General features: G+C 42.0%; 1 protein-coding gene across 3 annotated transcripts in view; it reads right to left on the bottom strand.

Annotated features, from left to right (window-relative positions):
* Positions 1 to 13,114, bottom strand: part of FGF12 (fibroblast growth factor 12) — a 603,053-nt gene that overhangs the window by 255,441 nt on the left and 334,498 nt on the right. Inside the window, exon 1 of one of the 3 annotated variants that reach the window (XM_017873442.1) lies at positions 12,077 to 13,108. The exons of the other annotated variants lie outside the window; for them this stretch is intronic. Coding sequence (XP_017728931.1) covers positions 12,077 to 12,275 — 199 coding nt within the window. The 5' untranslated portion in view covers positions 12,276 to 13,108. Of the gene's footprint in view, positions 1 to 12,076; positions 13,109 to 13,114 lie in introns of those variants that run through there. 3 annotated transcript variants of the gene reach the window in all.

Consider the following 13,114-nt stretch of genomic DNA (forward strand, 5'->3'; position numbering starts at 1 on the left):
GTCACAGATACTCAACTCCAAGTGCAAGATATATAATGGCCTGAGACAAAATTGAAGTGCCAGTTCAACCAGATTTTGAATTCAAATAATGAACCCAGGTGCATAAAGCTTGCTGCTCTTCAGACCTTACAGATGTCCGCATAATCTCAAAGAAAACCAGCTTCAGAATGAATGTAGTTGCTGAGCATGAAAAAGACAGCAGGCAGGACAGCAGTTTCAGTGAAAATAACAAGAGTCAGGACCAAGGAACCTCCATCTTCACCAGACTAAAACTTATCCCAAAGGGGCAGGCTCCTAACCAAGATGGTAGTTCCATTAGCAGAATCATCATGAATGGAACTGTAACTCATAAAGCCATGTGGTAACCCAGAAAATGCACTCGGGAGCATTTCAAAGAAGGGAGCTTTGTGGCAACACCAGGAAAAGCATAATTTCAAAGCAAGTTTCCTTCTTGGTCCTGCTTTTCTCATGACCTGTAGGTGGAGAGGGAGGAGTAGATAGAATGCCTGGGAAACCAGAGCTGCAGAATGTGGAGGCGGCCTGGCCACAATGCTGCCAACTCCTTTCCTGAGCAAAAGCTGCAGAGGATAATGGCCCAGGGATTGTCAGGGAAAGACAGGTGAGGCAACGAGGCAATGAGGAATCCTCTCTACTTTTCTGAAAAGAAAGTATATCTCCAGTTTCTCAGAGGAATATCCTGTAAGAAGACTACAGAGGATACCTGGGTTTCTATCATTGTGACTTCCTTTCCTAGAATTCTGAGCTTCGGAACCATCATCTCATATGCCATCTCTTCTTCTCCTAGCTAGACTCGCGTTGCAAAAACCCACTACAGTATCCTCTGAAGCAACAAAGCAGGACAGCAACACATATGTGACTCGCCCCTCACTGAGAAACTTTGGTTTCCATAGAATTTGAGATCCTCTGTATTTTCCATCATGTTATATTAATTACTCAGATATGGATGAACCTTTTCTGTTGCGGCCCCTGTGGGTGACTCTGGATGACTTTCCTTTCTCAAATGTAATATCGTGTGTAGAAGGTATATTGTGTAGACAGCTAGAGCTATTTGACTGAAAACAGAACCTGACACCTATTCTAACCAGGAAATTTGAATACAGATCCCTACTTTGGGCACTTATTTAAATTCTGTCCCTGTTTCTTAATGATTTTTAAAGCATTATCTGATTCTAGGACACTGTGAAGGTGATCTGGGTCATCTTTTGAGTTCCCAAAATTAAAATACAACATTTAAATCACCAGTGCAATTGAAAAAAACAAAAAAAAACTTTATGAACTTTTTGCTCTATTTTATCTTTATAACTTATGCAACTTATCCAGGTTTATAGTTCTTCTTTCATGAATTTCACTCTTCCCTTCAAACCCCTTTTAAAAAAAATCTATAACACAGCACACAGCACACTGATATAATTCCTAATCCTTGAAGGGACAAAATAAGCCTCAATTGGTGTCAAGAGAAAGACTGATATTTTAGACAGATTTCTTTATTAGTGCATTGTGAGTAATTAAACCATGGGATGCAGTTAGGAACATCCAAAACAGCACACGAAGAAAATAGTTTTGTCCTTCAAGTAAGAAGCAGGGAAAAGATTTGTGTTTCATGTTCCCAGTCACAAATGTTTCTCCTGGGGTGAGGGGAACCACAGTTAATGGCTTTTCAGGCTAAAGAGGCCATTATGGCTGGGTGCAGTGGCTCACGCCTGTAATCCCAGCACTTTGGGAGGCCGAGACGGGTGGTTCACGAGGTCAGGAGATCGAGACCATCCTGGCTAACACGGTGAAACCCTGTCTCTACTAAAATACAAAAAAATTAGCCGGGCGTGGTGGTGGGCGCCTGTAGTCCCAGCTACTCGGGAGGCTGAGGCAGGAGAATGGTGTGAACCCGGGAGGCAGAGCTTGCAGTGAGCCGAGATCGCGCCACTGCACTCCAGCCTGGGCAACAAAGCACGACTCCGTCTCAAAAAAAAAAAAAAAAAAGCCCTTATATATTCTTTTTTTGGGGCGGGGGCACAGTCTCGCTTTGTCACCCAGACTGGAGTGCGGTGGTGCGATCTTGGCACACTGCAACCTACACTTCCGGGGTAGGTGATTTTCCTGCCCCAGCCTCCCAAGTAGCTGGGATTACAGGCATGCACCACCCCACCCGACTAACTTTTGTATTTTTAGTAAAGACAGGGTTTCACAATGTCGGCCAGGGTGGTCTCAAACTCCTGACCTCAAGTGATCTGCCTGCCTCAGCTTCCCAAAGTGCTGGAATTACAGGCGTGAGCCACCGCACCAGGCTAGCTCTTATATATTCTTATATATAACTCGTTTGTTTTTCAAAGACAGAAACTGAGGTCCATTTCCAGGACTGGCAGAGCAGAAAGAAAACTAGATTAGGAAAAACAAACCTGAGTTCAAATTCAGAATCTAACCAGTCCTGTGAAACTGAGAAGTCGCAGGATCTCAGCGTCCTTAGGTGGGGAGGAGAGATGCTAACTTCAGAATCCTTCTTCCTCTGAGGCTTGCTCAGTGAGTCAGGATGTCATTTCCTCATGGATTTAACGGCAACGGAAGAACTGCGGCGACACAGGCAGTATGCTAAGTGCTGAGAAATCTAGTGCTGACCAGGTCCTGTGCTTGGGAACTGAAGTTTTCACCAAGAAGACGAGGCATGCGAGCATTCCATACGATGATGCAGCTCAGGTTTGGGACATCATTAAGCACAGGAAAGATTCAAATATAAGCAAAAAAAAAAAAAGAAAGAAAAATGGTGCCTTGGATGGAATGTTTACATGCCCCTGCCCCTGCCCAATGCTGAAATCCTAACCTCCAAGATGATATGAGGAACTGGAAGCCTTTGAGAAGGGATTAGGTCATGAAGGCTCTGCCCTCATGAATGGGATTAGGGGTCTTACAAAAGAGACCTCAGAGAGCTCCCTTGCCCCTCCTGCCATTTGAAAAAGCAGCAAAGACTGCCATCTATGACCCAGGAAGCAGGCCCTCACAGACACCCAATCTTCTGGCACCTTGATCTTGGGAATGCCAGCCTCTCGAACTGTGAAAAATATATTTCTGTTGTTTAATCCACCTGTGCATGGTATTTTGTCATAACAACCAGAATGGACTGAGACAGAAGAGATCATCATTATAAATTATATTGGTGTATAAAATGTCTAGGCATCATGGATGTGTTCCTAAAGAAATTAATAAAATCATTAATTTTGTTTAAGGGCCACAAGTTATGAAACAAAGGGATTGGAACAGGTTGGGGACTCTCAATCCTGGCTGCATATTAGCATCGTATAGGGGCTTAAAAACAAGCAAACAAAACTAATGGCTGATGCCTGGGTCCCAGACTGAACACACTAAATCAGACTTTCTAGGTGTTGGGCATTAGTACATTTTTAAAATTCCCAGTTGATTTCATTTTGCAGCTAGGGCTGAGAACCACTGGCTTATATAAGCTCTAAGTGCTAACATTTTGTGATTCGACATACAGATCCTATTTGTCCCATGTCATTCTTTACTTCTAGGGAACCAAGTTTGGTCTTAGGCCTTAGGGCCCTCTCTACTGACTCCTAAAAAGTCATGAAGAAAAGACTGTATAGAGTACAGTCATCCCTCCCTGTGTTCAGGGTGAGGAGTGGTGGTTACAGGACCCCCACCCTCAGGATACCCAACCTGAGGATCCTCAAGTCCTTTACATAAAATGGCACAGTATTTGCATAGCATGGTTGTACTATGGTTTTCTTCTTGAAATATTTCCATCCATGGTTGTTTGAATCTTCAAATGTAAAACCGTCAGCCCAAGTTTCAATTATGAGGCATTAACGTAAGTGTGGTTAGAAGCATGGAGTCTGGGAGGCCTACAAATACTACAAACTAATCAAATCACTAACAATAGGCAGAAAAAGAGCAGTTTACAAAATTTGTGTTTGTAAAGTCACTTGACTATTCAAAGGCAACTGAGTGTTTACTTGAGAGTTCAAGAATAAAGTAAACAGTCTTATATATATGGGTATTGTAAAACTATTAACAATAAATAAAACCCAATCTTCCACCTTCACATTCTTTTCTTTCTTTCTTTTTTTTTTTTTTTTTTTTGAGACTGAGTCTCGTCCTGTGGCCCAGGCTGGAGTGCAATGATGCAATCTCAGCTCAATGTAACCTCCGCCTCCCAGATTCAAATGATTCTCCTGCCTCAGTCTCCCAAGTAGCTGGGATTACAGGCGCCCACCTCCACGCTCAGCTAATTTTTGTATTTTTAGTAGAGACGGGGTTTCACCATGTTGGCCAGGCTGGTCACGAACTCTTGACCTTGTGATTCGCCTGCCTCAGCCTTCCAAAGTGCTGGGATTATAGGTGTGAGCCACCAGGCCCAGTCCCCACCTTCACATTCTATAGTGTTTTGTAGTTGGGCAATTACATTATTGACCTCTATCAACCCTGCTCCTTCACCACTCCATCGCCACAAACATGCAATTCATGAGGGAATAGTACAGCCAGGAATCATCCAGGCACCTTCCACTCTCCACTCATAGTCTACCTCTCATGAGGTTCTGCTCATTCTACCTCTACCCACTCTTTTTATATCCATGGCCACCAACTTCGTTTCAACATTATCTATAACCTAGACCAGTAGTTCTCAAACTTTCTGTTTTCAGGATCCTTTACACTCCTAGAAATTATTGAGTGCCCCCAAAGAGTTTTGTGCTTATGTAGTTTATATCTCTCAACATTTACTGTATTTAGAAGTTACAGTGAAATTTTTCAAATGATTATTTATTAATACAATAATAAGCTCCACTAAGTGTTAACATAAATAGCATGATTTAATAAAACTTATCTGTATTTTCCAAAACAAACAAAAGGAATTAATGAAAAAACTACTTTATAAATTATTTGTAAATGTTTTAATGTCTGGCTTAATAGAAGTCATTGTTCTCAAGTCTGCTTCTGCATTCAATCTCTTTTGATATCTTATTGTGGATGAAGTACGTAAGGATAACCTGGCCTCACAAAGAAACGTGGTTGAAAAGAGAGGAAACTTTTAGTACCTTTTACAGACGATTGTGGATATATCACACAGTCTCTGGAAAATTCCAATGGACACTTGTGACAGAATGAGTGAAAATGGCAAATAACTAGTGGTATTAGGAAATTTTTTTTTTTTTTTTTTTGAGACGGAGTCTTGCTGTGTCGCCCAGGCTGGAGTGCAGTGGCGCGATCTCGGCTCACTGCAAGCTCCGCCTCCTGGGTTCACGCCATTCTCCCGCCTCAGCCTCCGAGTAGCTGGGACTACAGGCGCCCGCCACCTCGCCCGGCTAGTTTTTTGTATTTTAATAGACACGGGGTTTCACCATGTTAGCCAGGATGGTCTCGATCTCCTGACCTCGTGATCCACCCGCCTCGGCCTCCCAAAGTGCTGGGATTACAGGCTTGAGCCACCGCGCCCGGCCAGGAAATATTTTTTATGAACACCATTTTGACCTTGCGGATCCACTAAAAGATTATCAGGAAGCTTCTAGGGCCTCTGTACTGTACTTTGAGAACTGCTGGTCCAGACTGATGCCCTAGCCTCCTCACTGTTCCTTTGCTTCTACTCTGGCTCCGTTGCTATCCATTCTCTTCTCCAAAGCCAAAGTGCCCAGTTAAAAATACAAGTTGCATGATATCACCCCGTACTGCTGATCTTTCTTTGGACCCTAGATTAAAATACAAAATTCATCTTAGGCTTCTCAAGGTCCTGCAGTTCTTGCCAAGCTTTCCAACATCATCTGTACCCCTCTCCCCTTTGTTCTCGTTGCTCCAGCTATACTTCAATTTCTTCAAAAGCACCGAGCTCCCTCTCACATCAATCTTCATGCAAGTTGTTCTCTTCTGCCTGGAATGTTCTTCCATCCCTGTATGCCTATTTCATCTTTTGCAGCTCAGCTTAAATGATTCTTCCTCAAAGAGGCATTTCTTCACCAAAAGTTAGAGGTAATATCTTCATTTTACAAATCAGCAAATTGAAGTGCAAAGATATGAAGACACTTGCCTAATGTTCTTACAAATAATAAGACCATAATTTGAATTCACATCCCACTCCAAAGTCCAGGTACTTAATCATTCTGCTATGCTATCACTTAAGCTAAACAAACAAACAAAAAGATTAAATCTTACAGGGCTGTCTTTAACTTGGTGTTAACCTCTTCACTCTCCAAAACATCTGAAGCAATTGTTTATGTTTATGGTTAAGAGAGTCTGGCCCTCGGGGCCCAAGTCTCCCAGTGGGTCATTAGGTATCCCCTGTGGCAACCCTTGATATCTTCAAGGCTTCTGGCATTCAGACAGGAACATCTGAGCCAGGAGCCTAAGCCCAGCACATAACAACATAGCCATGGGACTGCTTCTTCAGTCCTGCCCTGAAGATCTCCATCAGCTTTCCATTTCTCTCCTCCACCCTCAGGGCTCTAGACCACACATACAGCAAAACAAACCACGTAATCATGTTCCACATTTCTTGAACTTTTCATCAGATTCACCCCAACAATAGTTTCCCAGCTTCAAGTCACATTAAGTTATTTCAGATTCAGGGCTTCCTAGCCCTCAGTGTGGTGGGAGATAAAGGCAGATTATCTGCAGTGTGGGACTGAGGGCCATGTGACTTTTAGTCATCTTCTGATTCCATGAATCTGAACAAGTCTCATTGCCACTTGAGGCTTAGTTTTCTTTTTTCTAAGATGGGGCTATCTCAGCAGACTGCTATGAAAAGTAAAGAAGCAAAAATTGTAAAGAAATTCTATAAATCCTGAAGTCAAGTTATTATTATTAAAATTTATTATTATAGATGATTAATTTATAGGCATTTTGCTTCTAAGGCTTCTCCCAACTCACAGATGCTTAGGAAGTAGTCTTGGAATCAGAGCCCTTTAGATGTGGTGTACCTTTCTTTAGAAAGTAAGAAAAGTTCTGTAATTCCATGGGTAAGCCAGAAGATAAAATCCAAAATGTAGCATATCAAGTCTTTCTCCTATGTCTAACAAGGCTGTTTTGCGGAACCATCATAAAATCTATAATAATTCTATATGTCAAAAGCAAATATACATGATGATCATGCATTCAAAGAAGAGATAAGAAAAAATTAATCACTATTAACACATTTTCCAAAGCAAATCTACAAATTTTCCAGAGCAAATTTATTCTCTCACCAAGAATAAAAGCAATGTGTTTCTATACGAGTAAGCCCAGGACTTTTTAAAATACAATTTTATGAGACAAAGCTTACATTTCTAAAGATCTTCCAAAATATTCCTATTGCTTCCTCAAATGCAGAGACTGCCTCATTTCCTATAAATTGTTTTTCTCCTTCTGTTCAAGAATAACAAATTCATTAAAACTTTAAAGACTTAATCTCGAGTTATGGCTTGATGAGATCTCTGTGGGATGAAAGAAATCAAGAGATCACAATAACTGCTATTTTAAAATGTTCTTACAATGGAAACATAATTTATTGATGAGAACGCACTGCTGTAGAGAGAACAGAATTTTAAAAACACATTCAAAATATCAGTTTAAACCCTAAGATGGGTTTCTGAAAAGTTAGGGGTCTCACTGTTTTATTTTTTTTAACAAATATCAAGCCAAATATCATTTAATTAGGCTGATTTTGTAGTTCAGACATGAATCATACTTTTAAAAGAGAAAATGTAATCAAAGTACTTTCTATAAATGCAAAATATCACCTGTCATATAAATCTATTCTTGACCCATATATTGGCCAAAACTATTGCAATTTATAAAATCTAACTCATATTCCATAAATCACATGATTAAACATTTGACCTTTACTGTCAACTTTCTTCTTGAAGTTTCTATTTCCTATGATATTTTCTTCCTCTATGCAAAAGGATTTGTTTTATAATAAAACTGTTGATTGAGTATACTGTTAAAACGCTATGCATCTACCAAAACAATTTAAAATAATACTGAAATATTTTGAATAACCACAATTTTTATAACAGCAGAAACAGGGACTCAGAAAGATAAGGTAAATGAAAATCAACAAAACTGGGCAAATTACAATGACTACTTTGATTTATCTTACCATGTAGTGTAATTCTACCCCATCACTTTTTAAAGGGATCAGTGTATGAAATCGAATCTTTAAATTATAAAAAATTCTGAAGATCTTTAGGTTTTAAGATAGAGTTTTCCTGATTGATTATTCTTTTAATGTTCTGGTTTGAGGTAAGAAACTAAGCTATACAGAAATATAATAAAAACACTCACATCACTTAAAATACCTAGATTTAGGCTTAATCAGTTGCTGTGCTCTTTCACAGAGGGTCTCATTTGAAAACTGGAAGAGTAATATTGATGACCTCCAAGGTTCGTGGCCACTCAGACATTCAGATTCTGTAAACACCTTTCCCTCCTTGATTGTGAGTTTTACCCTTTGTCTGTAATAACTTATGAGTCAAAACATACATCATTTTGTAGTCAATCATTTGTACTAGTGTTTCTATTCAAAATAAAGCAAAAGGTTGGACATGAATAAGCATATAATTCATACGGATGTGCTAATAGTCTAGATACAGCAAATTAAGTGGCATCAACATTTAGGAAAATATTCTAGTGTGCCTGACTCATACAGCCTTTTTACACATAAATAATGACTCAAATAATGACTATAAGAACACTCTTTTCTCATTAGAAAGTGCACAAAATAGAAATGTTCTAAAGCCTTTTTCACAGTTCAATGGCCTCATCCAACTTTCCAGTTCAGGGTCTCCAACATTTCATTTTCAAAGATCTACAGCCCACACACTGTCTAAGGGGCTTATTAACCCTATGTTGCCTATAGGTCTTCAATAATGCTATAGGGTGGTCATTGCTGAAGTCCAATGGCCTCCTTAGCCTATGCCTTCTTCTACAAGTTACCTCTTCTACTCTACCCTATATCTGTTCTAATTATAAAATAATGATCACAATGATAACAATAATACCAGTGGTTAAAACTGTGACATAAGACATCCAGTTCTTCACACTAGTTGACATTACTTTCTGCTGTGTTGCAAAGAAGGTAGGAAAGAAAGTCAACTGAATCTAGTCTCAATTTTGACAAAACCTAGTTGTGCAACCTTAGATAAATTACAAACTTGCAATGGCTCCAGGATTTCTCATCTATAAAGACAGAGATTTGCTGCACAAAAAGGATCCACTGTGCACCCTGGCCCTGAAACTGTGTGATGTGAGGCCGTACCTAGTCATTTCCCATGTTTTCATTCTGCGTTACTGTCATTTTAAATCTGAACCCTTTGCCATGATAATTTCAGGATCCCCACTGTATTTATAAAAATTCAACACTACACATATCAGAACTTGGTTAGCTAAGAAAAAAGAGAAGCAGAGATACTCAATGTGTCAGCCCTGAAATCAGAAACACAACCGTGGCCTTTCCCATCAAACTCTTGCCTTAGATTCACTTCCTAAGCCTCACTCCCCTAGAAATTCTGGTCAATGGAACATGTGTCTCACTGACAGAAATTCAGAGTGGAAATTCTTTATCAGGACAAATTATTCCAGTTCGCCACTTTACCATTTGTGAGTTACTTTGTTAGTTCACGATGATATGGCTTAGGAAGGCTAGTGGTTTCAAGAATAAGTCAAACATTAAGTGAATACAACATCAAAGTGATTATAAAACAGATTCAAATAGTTTTCTTTTTGGTGTTTAGCAACTTCCTCCCAATCCAGCTAAAGATTCCTCTCTGGAACTGATATGTGGAGGGTGCTATCTCTCTATAAATAAACTTATTCCATGCTATGTGAATCATGGTTGCTGACAGCAAATCAACAGATTAATTATTTGGCTTTGTTAGTAAAGATAATAGCACACTATCATCTTCCCAAAAAGCTTTTCCACACACCACACGCCCATTCTTCTAAGCTAAGCTTCAGAACAAACTGAAATGGTATACAAATACACGCAGGTCACCCTTGCACTGAGAATGTCTTAATAGGTCCTGCCATCTCTCTGCCAGATTGTTATTGTGACACTTTAGCTATAGGAAGTCACCAGTCAGGATCCTCTCTGATAAGATGAACACTATGTCGAAGAAAAAGGGAGGCAAATTAAATGAACACTGAAGAAAACCATAAACTCAGAAATTGCCTCAAATCTCTGTTTTCTAATGAGATGCTAAGGAAGAGCCCACAGGAAGCAGTAAATACGGTCCTTCCTTCCCATGCAAAATGAAGCCATGAAAATAAAGCCATGCAGAAGTAACCCATTGATGATCTCCAAGTCAACTCCAGAGGTCAGGATCAGTTTATCTTATCCGTTCACATATATCCCCCTATCATTCTTATTATTTTGTTTTTTAGAAGAGGCTGACTAGGATCAACTCAAAGATGTCATATAATTATCCCAACGAGAGTGCAAGCACGTACTTCAGAGATTGAGATATAAAAGTCACACTGAGTTCAGAACCTTGAAGTTCTCTGTAGACCACATAAGCCCTAAGAAAAGAAGGCCTCCAAATTATCCCTCCACAACAGAACAGGTTATTTTATTTTCCACGAGGTGAATTCCTTTGTAGAGGTAATTCAAACTATTGCATAAATCTCCACTTTATAAAATGAACATGCTATACTAATTGGACATAAAATAATACAGACTAGTATACTGCTCCTGTCTTGGGATCACAACTATTTTTGTATACTCCTCAGATTTACTACTTTATCATCATCACAAAATAAGAAAATGAGCCTAGTATGGAGTGGACAATGTCATGAAAACCCAATGGAAAATGAAACAGGGTCGCTTCTTCACAAGGCTTAATCCCAAATTTCTGAGCTAATTCTGAGCCCCACTTGTCCAGACTTCCCAAGTGTCATCCTTCATCCAATGGACCCATCCATGTGCCTCATTGCTAGAAACCAACAGTATACCACAGTCAGAGTTGCAAAGAGACAAACTAGCCAACTGAGTACAGAGCAGGCTCCCTTTCTAGACAATGCTGCCTTTCAGTTGTCCACAACAGGGGTAGAGTGTCTGCAGAATGCAAATGGTTCTGCAGCCACAACCAGAAAACCAACAGTCTGATGGAAGCACAGATCTCTCCGCAATTCTGCTTTCATTCTCTCAAGCTGGGAACACTGGCCTGGCTTGAGCTGGGAATCATCATGTCGAAACTTTGGGTATCCAATTTCGCTTTGCAAGTAGAGACATATCCAAAACAATCATCTGTGGTCAGGGCTGCAGAAAAGCCCATGCCATGAAAATCTCTGATCAAGCTGAAGTTTTCTTTACACTCCTTGAAGCCAAACTGTGTATACTGTCTTGTTCCCTCAATGTCCCAGAAGTGTGAGTGTGCTAAGTATCGTAAGAGGACAGAAACGTTAATGAGCAGAGTCCTTGGAAACCATGAGAGGGGTTGGAAGAAAATGAACAGGAAAATGAAGACTGTGTAAAGGAAGTGAAAGGGCATGAGGGAAAAATGAAGAGGCGAGAAATTGACAAGGGCGTTTGAAATATGCAATGCCAAGTGTTGCTGGAGGAAGAGTTGGAAAAATAATAAATTTAAGTTCATCTGGTGTCTACTAGGTGTCTATCATGGATTATGAGGGATAAGGGAAGAGCTGTATTAATCCTTAGGTCTTCAGTGGGCAGTGTAAGTACTGTACTCTACAGATGGATGGATGCATGGACGGATGGATGCATGGATGGATGGATGGGAGAGCGGGAGAGAGAGAGAACCGATGAATGAATAAATGAATGAATGAGGTGGTCACTCACTCCCCTCAAGGACTCTACAGGCTCTTTTAGAATAAGTGCATCTATACATGTAATTCTTCTAGTCAAACCCTGGATTGATCAAAGTAGAAAGTGTTTTTGCTGAATATGGGGCAAGAAGCTATTAACTGACAGAGTGGTTGAAAGAGAGGTCTGGAAATGAGAGAAGAGGGGTCAGAATGTAAAAGAGGAATCCTGGTTCCCTTCCACGGGCGTCCCGAGGCGCTTTGAGGAAGGGGAGAGAGGGTGTCCGCCTCTGGGGAGCCCACTCTCCGGGCTTCTACTGACCTGGTCTCCGCCTCACCGGCCTCTTGCGGCCGCTGCAGAAGCGCACTTTGCTGAACACCCCGAGGACGTGCCTCTCGCACAGGGAGCGCCCGTCTTTGCTGGGGCTGGAGCGGCGCTTGGAGGCCGACACTCGGTCGCTGTTGGACTCCCTCGCCTGCCGCTTCTGTCGGATCAAGGAGCTGGCTATCGCCGCAGCCATAGCTGCTCAGCGAGGGCCCCAGGCCCCAGACTCTACTGCGCCCTCCGGCTCGCGCTCCGCCGGGGTGAGGGCAGGACCTCGGCGGCCAGGGACAGGGCAGTCGCGGGGAGGCAGTGCTAAAATTTGAGGAGGCTGCAGTACCGAAAACCCGGCGCTCACAAGGTTAGTCAAAGTCTGGGCAGTAGCGACAAAATGTGTGAAAATCCAGATGTAAACTTCCCCAACCTCTGGCGGCGGGGGCGGGGCGGTCCCAGGCCCTCTTGCGAAGTAGACGTTTGCACCCCAAACTTGCACCCCAAGGCGATCGGCGTCCAAGGGGCAGTGGGGAGTTTAGTCACACTGCGTTCGGGGTACCAAGTGGAAGGGGAAGAACGATGTCCAAAATAACAAGCCGTGCCTCTGTTGGAGAGGCGCAAGCGTTGTAAGGTGTCCAAAGTATACCTACACATACATACATAGAAAACCCACTTACAAAGCAGAGTCTGGACCCAGGCGGGTAGCGCGCCCCGAGTAGAAAATACTAAAAAGTGAATAAAACGTTCCTTTAGAAAACAAGCCACCAACCGCACGAGAGGAGAGGAAGGCAGCAATTTAACTCCCTGCGGCCCGCGGTTCTGAAGATTAGGAGGTCCGTCCCGGCAGGGTGAGGTCTACAGAATGCATCGCGCCGGCTGCGGCTTTCCAGGGGCCGGCCACCCGAGTTCTGGAATTCCGAGAGGCGCGAAGTGGGAGCGGTTACCCGGAGCCTGGGTAGGGGCGCGGGGCGGGGGCAGCTGTTTCCAGCTGCGGTGAGAGCGACTCCCGGCCAGCAGCACTGCAAAGAGAGCGGGAGGCGAGGG

The sequence above is a fragment of the Rhinopithecus bieti genome, unplaced genomic scaffold, assembly GCF_001698545.2.
Source record: "Rhinopithecus bieti isolate Rb0 unplaced genomic scaffold, ASM169854v2 scaffold_5626, whole genome shotgun sequence".
Taxonomy (NCBI): Eukaryota; Metazoa; Chordata; class Mammalia; order Primates; family Cercopithecidae; genus Rhinopithecus; species Rhinopithecus bieti.